The sequence below is a fragment of the Acanthochromis polyacanthus genome, chromosome 3, assembly GCF_021347895.1.
Source record: "Acanthochromis polyacanthus isolate Apoly-LR-REF ecotype Palm Island chromosome 3, KAUST_Apoly_ChrSc, whole genome shotgun sequence".
Lineage (NCBI taxonomy): Eukaryota > Metazoa > Chordata > Actinopteri > Pomacentridae > Acanthochromis > Acanthochromis polyacanthus.
The window spans coordinates 41,716,528-41,735,903 of record NC_067115.1 but is presented as its reverse complement, the minus strand read 5'-3'; the positions used below and the strand labels follow the sequence as shown (position 1 = coordinate 41,735,903).

The 19,376-nt window shown below is 42.7% G+C and overlaps 1 protein-coding gene across 1 annotated transcript; it reads left to right on the top strand.

Moving 5' to 3' along the window:
- Nucleotides 1-51: 51 nt before the first annotated feature.
- Nucleotides 52-17,070, top strand: cep44 (centrosomal protein 44). The gene is made up of 12 exons (XM_051945998.1): nucleotides 52-274; nucleotides 445-541; nucleotides 3,746-3,893; nucleotides 4,738-4,875; nucleotides 5,817-5,894; nucleotides 6,155-6,349; nucleotides 6,723-6,851; nucleotides 7,005-7,103; nucleotides 13,707-13,773; nucleotides 16,235-16,248; nucleotides 16,399-16,436; nucleotides 16,809-17,070. Exons 2-12 carry the CDS (start codon nucleotides 450-452, stop codon nucleotides 16,867-16,869), a joined length of 1,059 nt encoding a protein of 352 aa, XP_051801958.1. The 5' UTR covers nucleotides 52-274; nucleotides 445-449; the 3' UTR covers nucleotides 16,870-17,070.
- The last annotated feature ends 2,306 nt before the right edge of the window (nucleotides 17,071-19,376 follow it).

Genomic DNA, 19,376 nt, shown 5'->3' with positions numbered 1-19,376 from the left:
ATGCACGTTTTTTCCCTAAAAATTGATTACTAACATTAAAAGAAAAACAAAGAGCAGCGCGTATTTAGGCTACGTCGTTGGCGTCAACTCGTTACATTACGTCGAAGGCACGCATTGACGTATTAGATATATCAGCCAATTACTATTTGTGTTGTTGGTCACCCGGTAGAAACAAAATTTGCCACGGCAAATAGAAAAGTCATCGTTGGGGGAATACCGGCTAGCGTTAACCACAAATAAAACTTTTTTGAGTTATTGCCATACCTGTGACAGGGTGAGTGATTTGTTATTAATATATAACATAGCATTGACCTTTTTAGCGAAGTGTTTTGGATTGTAGCCAGTTTCGCGGCTATCTCACTTGTGTTTGCACAACCGAGCGGATAGCCGTGAGGGAATAGTACAGTACCAATGAGAGCAGATGTTGATATTCAGTGTTTACAGATCAAATGCTGTCTGCGGGTGATGTCCAAGGCTGTCTTCGGAAACTCGAAGCTCTCCTTCGTGTGATTAAGTACCCTGGATATGTTGACTACGATGGGTAAGCCACAAGGACACAGTGCATTTAAAACAACAATCGTTTCCAATACAAAATGAAGACGAATTAACTTAACAAGTTTAAAAATTAATATTAGTTAATTTAAGTGGTAGGTTGTAGTTAGCAATAATATAAATTATATACATCCAGCTGAGTGATTATCCATATATACAGCGCCCTCCATAATTATTGCCACCCATGGTTAAGATGTATTCTTTAGCTTCTAATAAATTCAATTTCTTTTCTAAATAATATAGGACCACAATGAAAAACGAGGAAAATCCAACCTTTAATTCAAGTGCATTTATTCAGTCAGGAAAATAATCACACATTAAGGAATAATTCTTTTACATCAAATTACGTGTGCCAAAATTATTAGCACGACTAATGTTAATACTTTGTGCAACTTTTGCCAACAAAACGGCACCTAATCTTCTCCTGTAATACATTTTCAACAATTTTCAGTGTGAGAGTATGCTTCTGTAATAAAAATTGAATTTATTTCAAGGTTTTTAACACATGCCAATAATTATATATATACATACATACATATGTACAGGGTGTCTCAAAGAAATGTATACAGCTGATAACTCAATTGTCACTCACTTGCTGCAACAGTCTGTCATGCCAAACGTTAGAGAAAACTTTGAAGAAGAGGAGTTTTATTTACAGCAAGATGGGGCACCTCCACACTACCATTGCGATGTTAGATCCTCCCTTGATGAGATCTTGCCCAACAGGGTTTTGTTGAATACCCTCTACGTTCCCCAGACCTCACACCACTAGACTTCTTTTTATGGGTATACCTAAAAGACAAAGTCTACACAATGAGACCTGCAACAGTCACTGAATTGAGAGCAACCATTGAACGTGAATGCACGCTAATACCAAGGGAATTGTTTCATGATGTGTGCTATTCCATCACTCCGCGTTGTCGGCAGTGTCTGGACCAGAACGGACATCAGTTTGAGAACAGGCGGTGACAAAACAATAGAATGATGTTTGTAAATTCTTTTACATGTTGAAAATTAAACAAATTATAATAAACACCTAGTTTACAATTATTTAAAGTGTGTATACATTTTTTGGGACACCCCATATATATGTATATTCTCACCGGCCACTTTATTAGGTATGCCTGTTCATTTGTTTGTTAACACAAATAGCTAATCAGCCCATCACATGGCCGCAACTCAATGTGTTCAAGCATCCAGACTAGTCAAGACAATTTGCTGAAGTTCAAACCGAAAGGTAACAGTCACTCAAATAACCACTTTTTACAACCAAGGAATGCAGAATACCATATCTGAATGCATGACACGTTCAACCTTGAAGAAGATGTTTTACAGCAGCAGAAGACCACACCAGCTGCCACTTCTGTCAGCAAGAACAGGAAATTGAGACTATAGGTGGCACAATGTTGCCTGGTCTGATGAGTCTCAATTTCAGCCGCAACATTCAGATGATAGGGTAAAAATTTGGCCTAAACAACATGAAAACATAGATCCATCCTGCCTTGTATCAGCACTTTAGGCTGCTGGTGGTGGTATAATGGTGTGCGGGATATTTTTTGGCACACTTTGGGCCCCTTAGTACCAACTGAGCATCATTTAAACTCCACAGCCTACCTGAATATTGTTCCTCCCCATGGCCATCCCTTTCTGACCACAGTGGACCATCCTCTGATGGCTTCTTCCAGCAGGATAATGCTCCATGTCGCAAAGCTCCTACAAAATATACATGGAAAACCCGACAAATCAATTATTCTCTCTAAGCAGCATACTGGTAGCAATAGAGAGGAAGAACGCCATCTTAACAGGAAGAGACCTCCATCAGAACAAACCGATACCAAGCAAGAGAACACAAACACTGGACCCATTAAAATATACTATACTGCAATAGTAACATTGTGAAACAACTTAACAATGTATGAACAAAGCAAGACTTTTTAAAACATCCTCATTGTTCCCTAGTAGCAGTTGTGACTAGTGAATGTAGGTAAGGCAGCTAATTTAAGTTAACATAACATCATCAAAAGAAGGGATGAAGAATTTATGAAAAAATATGCTTAAATTACATATCAAAATTGCCTATTTTTGAGTGGAGCATTTCAGCTGATTTAACTGTAATTAACTGACTGAAACGTGATATGGGTTTGGGTGGACTGCCTGTTGCAATGCTGCCTCTTGACCACAAGATATTGCTATTGTCCCAGTACCACAATTACTGCAATATTGCAACTTGCCATTGTGTAGAAGAGTAGTTTGTAGTGTCTAAATGTCACTTTTATGAATAGAGACAACTTTTTGGGGGTTTAATCAACACTAGGAGAGGAACTTGTACAGTCTAGAATGTAACTATTTTGACAGACATTTATTACTGTCAATTACCGCCAAGGAAGATGACGGAGTAATAAAAAGTAATAATATTTTTTGAAAAAAGTAATGAATAACCCTACCAGAAATTGACCGTGACTCAGCTGTAGGAAATGATACAAGGCACAGTTGATTAAATTGTGGGGGTGTTTCCAAGTCCGGTCAGTTTTATTTATTTATATTTTATTTTATTTTATATATATATCTATATCTATATATCTATATCTATATATATATATCTATTTATATATGTGTGCTTGTGTGTATATATATATATATATATATATATAGATAGATAGATAGTGTTTTTACTATGGTGTATGTTTGTGTTATGCGTGACCTTTGGGATATGTGCAATACTGCTTGTAGTTGTCAAGATGGCTTTGATGGCACAGCTTAAGATAAATTTCCCCAAGTGGGACAATAAAGTATATTGAATTGAACTGAATGAACGGTGGCCGTTGCATATTTAGGTCATGTGATTCAGTATCCGTACATAACATACACATCCATATCACACACATGTGCTCAGTGCAAGGTCATTTTTTATTAAAGATTTCATCTGTCAGAAATGATGCAAAGACTGAGCAGCCTTGGCGGAATACTGCATTCTGAGTGCTTTTATTGTTCTTCCTGTGCTTCCATACATTAAGTTTTATTTCACATCAAACCTGCTACTACATCGAAGGGGCAATATTTGTCTTTGTTCAGTAATGATTTAAACCTACTTAAATTATTATGGAAAAAAGGTCTGTACACATTATGTTAGATTGCTTCCTAAGTCGCAGGGTTTTTTTTCAGTCTTGCATGTTGCTGTTTATTTCTCCACCAGCCTTTCCAAAGGAGATCCTTCAGCTTTTCTACCAATAGTGAGCTTCACCCTCACGTCCTTCTCTCCGCTTTTTGCTGAGGAGCTAATGGTGGCTGGACTAGAGCTGACTGGCAAAACTGACCTCCGATTCACAGATGCTCTATACAAGGTAACACACACACTCATTTACGGTGTTGTGTTTTCACTGGTGCATGCAGCATATGGTATGACATATTTTCTACTTTTATGAAAGACAAAAACTAATTCCAGACAAGCAAATGCGATTCTTTGTTTTTACACATATTGCGATCATTACCTCATATGGCACATTCTCTGTCATTAATTTAACCAAGCTTCTGTGTTTAGGTCTAACTCGACTTCTCTGGTTTTGAGTATGCCTATACCAGCTGAGAAAAATGTCTGTTAAGGATAAAGTAAATGCTGATCTAGAAAGCTTGAATAAACATGATCTGTCCCTCAGAGGCAACGCTGAATTGCTTCAGGCACCTGTATACCTAACCATCCCTCTGTTGGTTTGATTATCTCTCTACAAGGGCAGAAACAGAGAGCAGGCCCACATTGCATGAAGGAGGATTCATGCCTTTTACATTTCTAACACAAATTATTTTCCAATAAACCCAATTCCTGGACATGGACAGGTGTAAAATAGTATCAGTGTGTATATTTTATCTGAGCTTTTCTTGTAAACCAGTCTCCGCAAGAAATGATCTTTGCCTGAGTCCTTGTCAATGTTAACATTTAAATCCTTCTGCCATGTGTGCCTGAGGTTCTCGTAGTTGCCATATGTTGCATAAGCACTTATCGAAGCATACCTTCCCCAGGCAACTGCTTAACTCTATTCCCCACACCTCCTCATATTTGCAAACACCTCCAGATGTCAAATTTATCTTTTAGGTTGAAGTGTGGATGTTGACAAATTCACATTTTTCTTTTTCTACCAGCCTCTAGGGATCCATTCAACTGTAAATGTGATTTTTTTTTTGTCTGTCTAGGCACTACGAGATATCTTCCACTATAAACCCATACTGTCCAAGCAGCAGTTCCTTCAATGGGGTTTCTCTCAAAGGAAGATCTCTGTCATCTGTGATATCATTAACTTGGTAATACAGAAACACAGCCAACTAAAGAAGGTACAGAGCCTTTCAATGGCTTATTCTCATTTACATATGTGTCTATGTGCATCCTAAATAGACACAAGGTGTCCCAAAGGTTTCTAGAGAGCTTAAGTGCTGCTGTGTGGTGGCATCATACTTACAAAAGTTTCTTTTGTTTGGAGACTGTTCAATTTTCTCAGTGGGTGTAGCCACCAGCCAGTTGACAGATACTGCAACGTGTCGATTTTCTCCTTCTGAATCATGTCTGAATTTATTTTGTTTGTGTGTTTTATTCCATCAAAAGGTTTCTTGGTCCCAGGACAATAATCTGTTGTGGAGATTGATATGGAGACATAGATAATGACTTTCAAGTCTAAGATGCTGACTCGAGGCATTAGCAGTCATTTGAAGAGATACCGCTAGTTAGAAAGTCCCTGTGGAGAACCAGAAGAAAGAATATGATTTAAAAGTTGCAACTTCTGCTAAGGAGACTCAGGAGATTTGCTCAGGTTATGTGCTTGCAGAAGTATTACTGGTACGACCAGTAGCATCAGACCATGTTTATCAAGCAGTAAAACCACGGGGACACCTTTGTATCATTTGCCTGAATAGCCTTGTGGTCATATTATGATAGACTGTATGTGGCCATTGTCAAAGTCTACCAATACAAATTAATATCTGTCAGGGGTTCTAAAGGGGAGACTCTACGAGAGATTTTCAAGCTGAATGTAGGACCATTTGATAGCTAGCACGTGGGTTTTAGCAGTAATTACATGCACTATAGCTAAAATAAATCTTATGACATTAAACCTGAAGTGTTCCCTGATGACCTGAGCACTTTGCATGACAACTCTGCAACCAGTGACGTGTGCACACGATGGGAAACATTGTGCTTTGAGTACCACTAAGGAAAAGTGTAGATCATTTACCTGAAATAACTAAACTGTACTATGTGTGTGCGTGCGTGTGTCTTGTAGCACAGAGTCAGATGTCCTGCATCACATCAGGATGGCAGAGGAGAGGCTCTTTTAACAGTCACCGATGCAGCAGACACTGTAAGTCAAGTGCAAAGTTGTATACCATCACTAAACTCAGAGTATGATGTAGTATTGCACTCCAGTCAGTCATCTACATAATACAGTCAGTGGTGTACAGCTATTTACTCAGTATAGACTGTTTGTTACCTGAAGGCATAATTTTAAGGATCATATATATCATATTACTGGGAAGATGTGATGAGTCAGACAGGTGAATGCTTTGAAATGTGAATTCATATTTCTCTTTTGGTGAATACCATTGTGTTCTTATGTTTCAGGTGGCAAAGAGGCCATTTGTTGTGAATCACACAGAAAATCCTTCCGCTTTTCCCGCGGTCTCCTCCTATGTGGAGGCGTTCTGCTCCCATAATGTAACCTGTGGCTCTCAGAATGAAGTAGCCTCCTCCAAATATCCCGGAAATGGCATCTCAGAGCTGCCAGGAGTAGAGGAGGACAAAAATGACTTTATTCACGTAAGCATTTAATAACTCATAATTAAGTAAAAGCCAATCATACACATTTATTAGTAGTATTCAGTGTATAAACAGTTAAGACACATTTGCCAAAATGGACAAAATGGAGCCAGTAAGATGTAAACAAAGTTGGGCTGTGGTCATTTTTGATTTTTTCCACAGTGGAGACTTATTTCTTTGTTGCAGTTGATCAGTACTATTATTGTTATTGCTACCGTTGGTAATATTTAGAGATGAGGCTTAGTGCTATATTGAATCATGTACTGTCCAGAAGTTCTGAGGATATAGTGGATCCATCCCTCATCTTTTTCAGGCCAGGTTGAACAGATACCTATATATAAAATGTTATACAACTGGTGTGTCTGTGCTTTAGGCATCAGAGGTGGAAGGAAGGCTCTCAGCATTGGAAGCTCAAATCCAGAGTCTTCTGCCTGGGCTTGACCGGCTCAGTATTTTGGAGAAACGCCTGGAGGAATTGGAGAGGCAAAGAAGCACAGACAAGGTTGATAAGATATTCTCTATTTCTTTAATATTCCATCTGATTTATTTAGTATTTTTTTCTGTACTGAATTCAAAACATTGTAAATTTAGGAAAACAAGAAATGACAATATTTCAATGACTGCTGCATTTTGCATTTACCATGTTCTATGACAGAACGAAGGACAAGTCATCACTATATCCAGAGAGAGCTGGGAAAACTTGATGAGTAGAGTCTTATTGCTGGAAACTAAAGTAGAACTCAGCAACACACAGGTAGGGCAGATGTGCATGCTGTGACATTTACACACGTGGACAAAATTGTTGGTACCCCTCAGTTAAAGAAGGAAAAACCCACAATTCTCACTGAAATCACTTGAAACTCACAAAAGTAACAATAAATAAAATTTATTGAAAATTAAATAATCAAAAACAGCCATTACTTTGAATTGTTGATTAACATAATTATTTAAAAAAACAAACTAATGAAACATCCATCCATCCATCCATCTTCTTCCGCTTCATCCGAGGTCGGGTCGCGGGGGCAGCTCTCTCAGCAGTGATGTCCAGACCTCCCGATCCACGCACACCTCCTCCAAACTGTCTGGGGGTATCCCGAGGCGTTCCCAGGCCAGCCGAGAGACATAGTCCCTCCAGCGTGTCCTAGGTCTTCCCCGGGGTCTCCTCCCAGTGGGACGTGCCTGGAACACCTCCCGAGGGAGGCGTCCAGGGGGCATCCGAAACAGATGCCCAAGCCACCTAAGCTGGCTCCTCTCAATGCGGAGGAGCAGCGGGTCTACTCCGAGCTCCTCCCGGGTGACCGAGCTCCTCACCCTATCTCTAAGGGAGCGCCCAGCCACCCTGCGGAGGAAACTCATTTCGGCCGCTTGTATCCGCGATCTTGTCCTTTCGGTCATGATCCAGTTTTCATGACCATAGGTGAGGGTGGGAACGTAGATCGACCGGTAAATCGAGAGCTTTGCCTTCTGACTCAGCTCCTTCTTCCCCACAACAGTCCGATACAACGCCCGCATCACTGCAGACGCTGCACCGATCCGTCTGTCAATCTCTCGCTCCATCCGCCCCCACTCGTGAACAAGACCCCGAGATACCTGAACTCCTCCACTTGGGGGAGGGACACCCCACCGACCTGAAGGGGGCAAAGTACCTTTTTCCGGTCGAGAACCATGGCCTCGGATTTGGAGGAGCTGATCCCCATCCCGGCCGCTTCACACTCGGCTGCGAACCGCCCCAGTGCGCACTGAAGGTCCTGATTCGATGAAGCCAACAGGACAACGTCATCTGCAAACAGCAGAGACGAGATCCTGTGGTTCCCGAACCGGACTCCTTCCGGCCCCTGACTGCGCCTAGAAATTCTGTCCATAAAGATAACGAACAGAACCGGAGACAAAGGGCAGCCCTGGCGGAGACCGACGCGCACCGGGAACAGGTCCGACTTACTGCCGGCTATACGGACCCAAACTCCTACTGTGTCATACAGGGATCGGACCGCCCTTAACAAAGGGCCCCGAACCCCATATTCCCCCAGAACCCTCCACAAGACACCCCGAGGGACACGGTCAACGCCTTCTCCAAGTCCACAAACACATGTGGACTGGTTGGGCGAACTCCCATGAACCCTCGAGGATCTGCTGGAGGGTAATAGAGCTGGTCCAGTGTTCCGCGACCAGGACGAAACCCACACTGCTCCTCCTGGATCCCGAGGTTCGACTATCGGCCGATTCTCCTCTCAGTACCTGGAATAGACTTTACCAGGGAGGCTGAGAAGTGTGATTCCCCTATAGTTGGAACACACCCTCCGGTCCCCTTCTTATACAGAGGGACCACCGCCCGGTCTGCCAGTCCAGAGGTACCGTCCCCGACGCCACGCGATGCTGCAGAGACGTGTCAACCAGGACAGTCCCACAACATCCAGAGACTTCAGATACTCAGGACGGATCTCATCCACCCCCGGAGCCTGCCACCGGGTAGCTTGTGAACCACCTCAGGACTTCAGCCTGGTGATGGCGAGTCTCCCGCGGCATCATCAGTCTCTGCTTCCTCTCCGGAAGACGTGACGGCGGGATTGAGGAGATCCTGAGTATTCCTTCCACCGTCAACAACGTCCCCAGTCCGAGGTCAACAGCTCCCCACCCGCACTGTAAACAGTACTGGTGAGGTACTGCTTCCCCCTCCTGAGGCGCGGACGGTTTGCCAGAATTTTCTCTGAGCCGACCGATACGCCCTCCTCCATGGCCTCTCCGAACTCCTCCCAGACCCGAGTTTTTGCCTCTGCGACCGCCCGGGCTGCCAGCGACGCTTAGCCCTGCCGGTACCCCTCAGGTTGCCTCAGGAGTCCTGCAGCCAACATGGCCCCGTAGGATTTCCTTCTTTCAGCTTGACGGCATCCCTATACCTCCGATGTCCACCACCGGGTTCGGGGATTGCCGCCACGCAGGCACCAGAGACCTTGCGGCCACAGCTCCGAGCGGCCGCATCGGACAATGGAGTAGGAGAAACAAAGTCCACTCAGACTCTATATCTCCCACCTCCCTCGGGATCTGTGAGAAGCTCTCCCGGAGGTGGGAGTTAAAGTCACTCCTAACAGAGGGTTCCGCCAGCCGTTCCCAACAGACCCTCACGATACGCTTGGGCCTGCCAGGTCTAACCAGCTTCTTCCCCTGTAGGCGGATCCAGCTCACCACCAGGTAGTGATCGGTCGACCAGCTCCGCCCCTCTCTTCACCCGAGTGTCCGAGACACGCGACCGGAGGTCAGAAGACACGACTACAAAGTCGATCATCGACCTCCGGCCTAGGTAGGGTGTCCTGGTGCCACGTGCACTTATGGACACCCCTGTGCTCGAACATGGTGTTCATGATGGACAACTGTGACTCGCACAGAAGTCCAACAATTGAGCACCACTCGGGTTCAGATCGGGGGGGCCGTTCTTACCAATCACCCCCCTCCAGGTCTCACTGTCGTTGCCCACGTGGCGTTGAAGTCCCCCAGCAGGACAATGGAGTCCCCCGGTCGGAGCACTATCCAGCACCTTTCCCAGGGACTCCAAGAAGCCGCATACCCCCACTAGTGTTCGGGCCGTAGGCCACGACTACGGTGAGGAGCCTGTCCCCAACCCGAAGGCGTAGGGACGCGACCCTCTCGTCCACCGGGGTGAACTCCAACACGAGGCGACTAAGCTGGGGGGCAATGAGCAGTGCCACCCCAGCCTGCCGCCTCACCCCGCGGGGAACTCCAGAATAATGGCAGCGCCCAACCCCTTTCCAGAGGGGCGGTTCCAGAGCCCAAGCCGTGCGTGGAGGTGAGGCCGACTATATCTAGTCGGTAGCGCTCAACCTCCCGCACCAGCTCAGGCTCCTTCCCCGCCAGTTTGGTGACGTTCCACGTCCCCACAGTAAGTGGTCGTGAACGCGGGCCGGGCCGCCGAGGCACCCCGCCTCGACCGCCGCCCTGTCCACTTTGCACCCGACCCTACGGAACCCTCTGTGAAGTGGTGAGCCCACAGGAGGGCGGACCCACGTCGTCCTTTCGGGCTAAGCCCGGCCGGGTCCCGTGGGCGGAGACCCGACCACCAGGCGCTTGCATACGAGCCCCAACCCCAGGCCTGGCTCCAGGGTGGGGCCCCGGCTGCGCCATACCGGGCGGCGTCACGGTCCTTATGTTTTTAACTGCCATACGGGTCATTAAGTTTTACGGGGGCTAAGCCCCCCAACCCTCCTCCTTTTATCCGGGCTTGGGACCGGCATCGGCAGGACATCCTGCCGGTACCTGCCGGTGGCGGAGTTCTAATGAAACAGGCCTGGACAAAATGATGGTACCTCTATAAAGATTGAAAACTATTTGACCAGAGTGACATGATTAACTCAGGTGTGTCATTTAATTGACATCACAGGTGTTTCCAAACTCATAATCAGTCAGTCTGCCTATTTAAAGGGAGACAAGTAGTCACCCTGCTGTTTGGTGAAAAGGTGTGTACCACACTGAACATGGACAACAGAAAGCGAAGGGAGAATTGTCCCAGGACATCCGAAAAAAAATGATAGACAAACATCTTAAAGGTAAAGGCTATACAGACATCTCTAAACAGCTTGAAGTTCCTGCTGACAACAGTGGCTCATATTATCAGAAGTTCAAGACCCACGGGGACAGTAGCCAACCTCCCTGGACGTGGCCGCAAGAGGAAAATTGATGACAAATTGAAGAGACGGATCGTTCGAATTGTATCAAAGAGCCCAGAGCAACCTCCAAAGAAATTAAAGGTGAACTCCAAGGCAAGGTACATCAGTGTCAGATCGCACCATTCGTCGTTGTTTGAGGCCAAAGTGGACTTCATGGGAGACGACCAAGGAGGACACACTGCTTGAAAAAACTCATAAAAAAGCCAGGACTGGAATTTGCAAAAATGCATGTTGACAAGCCACAAAGCTTCTGGGAGAATGTCCTTTGGACAGATGAGACCAAACTGGAGCTTTTTGGTAAGGCAACATCAACTCTATGTTCATAGACTCAAAAACCAAGCATACGAAGAAAAGAACACTGTCCCTACGGTGAAACATGGAGGAGGCTCAGTAATGTTTTGGGGCTGCTTTGCTGCATCTGGCACAGGGTGTCTTGAAAGTGGCAAGGTACGATGAAATCTGAAGACTATCAAGCATTCTGGAGAGAAATGTGCTGCCTAGTGTCAGAAAGCTTGGTCTCAGTCGCAGGTCATGGGTCTTCCAACAGGACAACGATCCAAAACACACAGCCAAAAACACCCAAGAATGGCTGAGAGAAAAGCGTTGGACTATTCTAAAGTGGCCTTCTATGAGCCCAGATCTGAATCCCATTGAACATATGTGGAAGGAGCTGAAACATGCCATTTGGAGAAGACACCCATCAAACCTGAGACAACTGGAGCTGTTTGCTCATGAGGAGTGGGCCAAAATACCTGTTGACAGCTTGCAGAACGCTCATTGACAAATACAGAAATCGTTTAATTGCAGTGATTGCCTCAAAAGGTTGTGCAACAAAATATTAAGTTATGGGTACCATCATTTTTGTCCAGCCCTATTTCATTAGTTTGTTTTTTTAAATAATTATGTTAATCAACAATTCAAAAGTGATGGCTGATTTTGATTATTTAATTTTCAATAAATTTTTATTTATGTTACTTTTGTGAGTTTCAAGTGATTTCAGTGAGAATTTGTGGGTTTTTCCTTCTTTAACTGAGGGTACAACATTTTGTCCACTGTGTGTATTTTTTCCTGTTGTATTTGTCCTCTATTGTTGATCCTCTCTTTTTTTATGAACTCTGGAGCAATTTAGAAATTTTAATACTTTCTGCAAATTGCAAGAAGACTAAAATGTAATCGTAGATATAATACTCACCAAAGATAGAGCAAAACTCCTGCTAGTAACTTTATCTGTTCCTGTTTTTGTTTTGGCTAATAAGACTTCTTCTGATATCTGCAAACAGCAGCCTGTAAACTGCAGCAGGTGGGCATATGCTGCGACTGTTCATGTTACGGTTTACTGGACCTGTTAATCCCAAATGTTCCCTGACAGTCAAGACAAATACTTGAAGCCATTTGACCTAGCTCAGTGTTTGGTTATAGAGGCTTAAACAGAGGGCAGTGTAGTGTGAAAGAACAGGGGATCTGAAAGAGTTCTACAATGAGTGCAAAACACACAGGCACTGTTGAACACAGCTTACAGGCATAAGTAATTCCACTCCTATTCTCATTTGCACACCTGCCAGTCTTCATACTCCATACCTGTGCTAACTGTCTAGGATGAAGGTGAAGAGTGAGTGAGATGTTTATTTGCGGGAGCAGAAAGTATTCTTTACACAGATTCTTACTGAAAACAACATCTGCTTTTTTTTTCTGATAAAAAGGGAAATGACTTCTGTGTGGGGCTGCACAGTGGTGTAGTGGTTAGGCCACGGGTTGCATGCAGCTGAAGACCTTCCCTGGATTGGTTTGGCATCTTGGCCTGGGAACTTTCTGCATGGAGTTGCATGTTCTCCCTGTGCCGATAGCTGTGGGTTTTTCTCTGGGTACTTCCGGCTTCCTGCCCATAGTCCCGCAAAAATATGCTGAGGTTAATTTTAGCTCTTAAATTGGGTATGTAGGTGTGAATGCACAGTGTCACTTGTTTGTCTGTAATATGTAGCCTGTGACAGTCTGGTGCACCTGTCCAAGTGGTCCAGTGCCTTCACCCTAAGCCAGCCTGGGATAGACTCCCTTCCCCTACGCCCTGTTGATAGTGAGGATTAAAATGGACGTATCGATGATGGGAATGGAGTGGACTATCCTGTTGATAAACAATAACTAGAGGACTAAGATTAGTTGTATAATGAAGGGACTATATTGTATTGCTACCTTTCAGTAATTGGTGTTGAGTTACTGTAAAAGTAGTGGCTAGGAGCCATCAGCTCAGATGCTTGATTGATGCTTTCAGTTAAAGGATAAATAAAATAAAGGAAGAGCACATCTACTGTAAGTTTTCAGAGTGAGCCTAGAAGGATTTTTGCACTCTGTCATCTCTCTTTCTGTTACTACACAAAGCTCACATCCACAGAAGAAGGTTGGTATCTGAATAGAGTAGGAAATGAAGCGTTTTACTCTCATGCTTAAATTTATCCTAAGTTAAGAACAGGGAAATCATGAGAGAATGTTACTGCATTTCCTTGAAGACAATTCTGTTTAAATTCCTTTAAGAATTTACACAGTTTCTGATGACAGTCAGAGATGGTTTAAAACAAAGGGGTGTTTAACTTGAAGTGAGCAATAGGCAGTTTCTGACTTCTTTGAGTAAGCACATTTTAACATTAAATGACAATTTCTGTTGCTTCCTGCTTTTCACCTGTTTCTAGATGAGTGTCCCACTGCAGTGCCAGTCATTACCTCCTATTCCTCCAGCTCCATGTCTGATGCTCAAAGGTGAGATCTGCCTACCTCATTGACACTATGGCAAAACAACCTAAATAGAGCAGAAAATGTGAATCCATTAGTCAATAGAAAAACCAGCTTCTCAAACAGCAGAATCTTCTGTTGTATTTAAGTCATTGTTACACTCTGTTTAGGGGTGGCTGAGACATAACGTGAATACCACCCATCTTCCCCAGGCACTCAAGCAGCCGCAGAATACTAATATACTCACGCAAAAGAAACGCAAGTTTCTTTTACCCGATGAAAAATTAAATTGGTTTCCCAAAACAGAAATGCATTTGGTACTTTGTGGTGCATGGTGTGTTCTTAACATTTTCTGTGCGTTTTGTAAGGTTGGTGTGAAAACCGAAAACGGAAAACGAATCGTCGCAATACACCAATGCATTGATGATGTGGACATGATTCACACTTTGCACATGCAATTGAATATGCACGATTTATCGACACCTTCAGTGGGTATAAATTTCATTCAAGATCATAGGCATTTCACTTGCTGTTTAACTATGCCACGCTTAAACCAAATTGAGAGGAACCAAGCCATCGGACGTCTGCAAGCTGGAGAGTCTGTCCGAGACATTGCCCGTCACTTTAATGTCAACATCACCACCATTTACCGTCTCCAGCGTCGATACAACACCACACAGAGCACTGATGACCTTCCCCGAAGCGGACAGACTCTCCAGCTTGCAGACGTCCGATGGCTTGGTTCCTCTCAATTATGTAGAATAGTCCACTTAATAGGATTGAACTAGTTTTGCGACGTTGGTCAGACAAAACAAACATTTTAAAATTGTAATGGGCATATTTTCATAATCTTTTTGACACTTCATACCCCAAATGAGTTGATAAAACTCATACAGTGTCCCACTTCTCAATGATTTGTCATTATTTTGCTATTGATATCATTGTGTAGGCAGGGTTATTTATTATTTTGTTATGCTCTGTGTAGTATTTAAATGAGAGTCAGAATATTTACAAGGTGAACAGTCCAATTCATAGAAAGTCATACAAAAATCTTTAATGTCTGTTGCATTAAAGAGTGTTGGCAGTTGACAGTGCTATCTTGTCCACTTTGTTTAGGTAGCTTTCGTGCCAGAAAAAACTTTGGCTATAAGTTAGCTAGTTAATGCTCCACTAAAATCTGGCTTGTCATGACAGCAAAACACTAGCTTCTAATGAAATGTGATTTTTTTTTCCTCTATAAATAAGTTTGTTTTGTGCGTAACACTAAAGTCACTTTCAGAAAACATTACCTGAACATGCCTGCTTCATGTATAAGTACACACACGTGAAAGGGAAAGGGAAAACTTTTCTTGCATTTCAGCACCAATATTTGCCCTTAAACAAAACCTTTCTCCTTTACTTCGCACTACACTTTTACATCTGCTACAAACTGAAACATCAGGGGAATTAAAACTTTACTGCAAAGATGACAGAACAGCTCAGATTAATGCGGTTTACCAATAGTAAATGTAATTCAGGCTTTGATTCAAGGTTAACAGGAGATAAAGTTTGTTATTTCTTTTAGTTTATAAAACCTACAGCAAAACTGCAGTTAAATTAGTTGTTACCTGGTGGTTGGGTCCTGAGCTGCGTCACAGCTGTCGGGATATTTTTATGTTACTTTTGGTAAGATAGTAGTTAAATTTTCATCACACACAAACAGAATTTTCAGCATTTAGAAAATCATAAATAAATTAGGCTCTTAGTTATTTGGACAATTTTATAAATCTTTAGTTTTTGATGATATTATTATGCATTTAATATCACTTTATGTGCTGCCCAATCTCATGCGTACAAGTGTAATGTACATATTGTTTCTCAGCATACTTACAACTACTTTTTTTAAAGCAGCTATCAGTCATGACAGCATACAGTCTTTTATCGCATCGAACAACTAATGAAAGGCAAACTGATCATAAAAATGAACAAAAATCAATTTAAGAAATTTTTAATATGAAATAAGTCTTATTTGGGAACATTGTATATGAGATCTGCAAACTGGAGGCGATTAGATTTATGAGCTATACTGCAACCAGCCACAAGAGGGCAGTCAAGATAGTTTGAACACTCTTCTGACTGAATTACACACTATTTTTATCCCCCGCCTCCACGAAGTGGAAAAGGGGGATATAGGTTTGGCCTCCGTCTGCCCGTCCGTCCGTCCGTCTGTCCGTCTGTCCGTCCGTGCGTCCGTCCGTCCATCCGAGATGAAGGGGACAGCTTTTCTCGGAAACTATTACAGCTAGGATTACGAAATTTAGAGTGTAGCTTCACACCATGGACACCTTGATCAAGTTCGAAAATGAGACCTGTGCGATAATATTTAACAGAGTTTTGGCCCTTGATCACTATTTTGGATATAGACTCATAGACATCACATGTGGCGGGGGATATTGATGACCATGTCGTCTTGTTTTTTAATAATTACGTCTTCAGAATTTGACGACAGTATCAAAGCAATATGTAAGCAGCATTCTACCCACTGACATGCTTGTCCAGTGCTTTCAGGTCTTACAGTGCAGCAGTAAATATTTCTTCACTAAAAAATGCACAACATTTGTTTTCGGAGTTGTTTTTAATCTATATTCTTTTTGGTTCTGTTTCTTTGTCCAGGAGGACCTCAAGGACCAGCTAGAACGGATCACCCACATGTGAGTTCTTAGTTTAAGTTTCTCTACTGGTGTCCCCAATACTGATCTCTGGACTAGGCAATGAAATCAGAGGACAAATAATTACCCTCTCATCAGGCTTCCAGAATAACATTCATCCACTGGTTGCAGCACTTACCTAACTTCATTGAGCTAAAATAAAGCACCAGACTATAGTGACACAATCTAAAAACCAGCAATCTGAGTCTCACCTATTCTACCAAGTCATTGTCCGGCTGTGTTTCAGTACTCCGGTAAAACTAACAGGGATGGCGGCACCATGAATCTTTACTCTTATTATATCATCTTAATCTTTTATATGATGTTAATATTTGTGTAATAGGGACACATTTCAACTTTTGTTTGTCTTTGTAGGCTGAAGAGCACTTCCAGTCTCCTAAAGAACACTGAATCCTCCACAACATCTTTCAAATAAATTATAGTAAATGGTTGACATCTCAGTTTGAGTTTGTTGCTGTATCACGCCACTATTTTGACACACTTTTTTGTCTTCTTGACATTTTTAAGCTTTTCTAAAGCCTAATGACTCTTATATACCTATGAACTTGTACTGTAACTTCTTCCAGTCATCCTGTGTTGGACCTCTTCCATTAAATTCTTCATTCTTGAAATTGCAGGTGCTTGTGTGAATGTTTCTTTTTTCATACTTATTAACTTGATTATAGTAAAACATGTCTTTCTTTACCCCCTGTTTTCTTCTATCAAGCAAAATAAAAAGCCGAAAATGTATAGATTAAGTTTTAAAAGCTAACTTGTTCAAACATAAAACAACAAAGATGCAGATATAAAGTACAGCCTACATATTTTTGTTCTCATGGCTGTGTGCTTCACCACATTCAGACTGAATTAAAGCAATGCAAGCAACATTAGGTGTGCCAATTTTAGCTTAAATTTGAAGTGGGAACAGATTAAATAGAACTACCTGGGAGATACAGCCTTCATAGCAGCCTTACAGCCACAGAGATTTATTTGTAAGAGTTCAAAAGTGACTGGACACTTGCCTACTACATATTTCTTTAATTCATGCAAAAAAGGCCTCGCATGTGACTCAGATTTTCTGTCCGTATGAGGAGTAAAGAGGTGATCATGCAACTGAAGAAGTTAACAGTAAGGTTATTTAAAAAAGGCAAAAATGTATTCAAGATATCAGAAGTGCTGTCATTAGTTTGACTAAATCAGTATTAAGCATGCATCTTCTGTACACACACATTTAGCTAAAGCTCATCTGACATTTCATCAGTCAGCAGGAAAATGAAAGCAGCCAAAAGGTTAGCCAGGTAGAAAAAGCTCTTTGGCCTTTCCTTGGCTGGCCAAGTCAAACTGCAAATCTCACTGACTGAGCAGCAGCCCCCACAATAAAGACAGAGACCCCTACAACAAGGAAGAGCTGAAGGACCCCACACTCTTCCAGAAGTGGATCAAAAATTACCTGTATAAGAATCAGTAAGTTTTTATACCATTTTTGTCATTTTGGTTCTGAATAGTAATTAGGGTCCGAGCACCGAGGGTGCGAAGGACAGGCGGTGCCAGGGCACCGACTGTCCAAGGCACCAGCGGTGCCAAGGACCCTATTGAAACCCTAGGGTTTATTATTATTATTATTATTATTATTATTATTATTTTTTTTTTTTTTTTTTTCTCCCGTAAAGTAAATTGGCTTTTTGGCGGCCTTATCATACTCCAAAACGCGTGAAATTTGGCATGCACATCAGGACTGGCGAAAAATTTGATATTTTATGGGAGTTGCGCATGTGCATGGCAAAATGGCTCTATAGCGCCACCTGCAAACTTGAAAAAGTAGTCATTAGGCCAACTGCCACAATGTTTCATGTACAGCTACAATATTTGGTGGGCATATGCAGAACATCTGGACACACCAAAAAGTCAATTACAGCCACGCCCTAAACCCAACAGGAAGTCGGCCACCTTCAATTTGCTGTAAATTTTTCAAACTTAATCGCTCCTCGGGAAATGACTTGCCTTTTTGGCGGCCTTATCATGAACCAAAACGCGTGAAATTTGGCGTGCACATCAGGACTGGCGAAAAATTTGATATTTTATGGGAGTTGCGCATATGTGTGAAAAAATGGCTCTATAGCGCCACCTGCAAAATTGAAACAGTGGTCATTAGGCCAACTTCCACAATGTTTTATTTACAGCTACAATATTTGGTGGGCATATGCACCACATCAGGACACACCAAAAAGTCAATCACAGCCACACCCTAAACCCAACAGGAAGTCGGCCATCTTGAATTTGCTGTACATTTGTCAAAATTTATAGCTCCTAGTGGATAAGTCTGAGAGAACTGAAATTTGGCCAGTACATGCACCAGACCTTTCTGATGAAAAGTTATCAAAAACTCAACCAGAAGCCAAAAGGTGTGGCCATGGCGGAGCCTCAAACAACTGATCCTTCGCCATGAAACAGGAAGTGGTGTCTAATTCTTCTCAACATGCTCCAATCTGCCTGAAACTTTACATGTATGATGACAGTCCTGTCCTGATGTCATCCACATAGGGATATTCATTGACAGTCATAGCGCCACCTTGTGGTTTCAGGAAATAGACATCTTTTACACTTTCATGCCCTATTGTTACCCGGTTGATCATATTCACTTCAAATGCAGTGACAACAGCCTAAACACATTGATGATGCATCCCAGTGAAAATGGTGACTTGTCATCAAAGGGCGTGTCTGTGGCGGCCAAACCAATTTCGATGTTTCGCCATGAAAATTTAACGATTCATATCTCAGCTGAACAACATCCTATCTGCCTCAGACTTCACATGCTGGATACCAGGTCCAGTCTGAACACATCCACACTCATAAATTTTGAAAAAGTCATAGCGCCACCTGTTGGTAATAGTAAGTTTAAGGCCTTATATTTTCAGGTACAATGGCCCCAAACTTGGTGATATC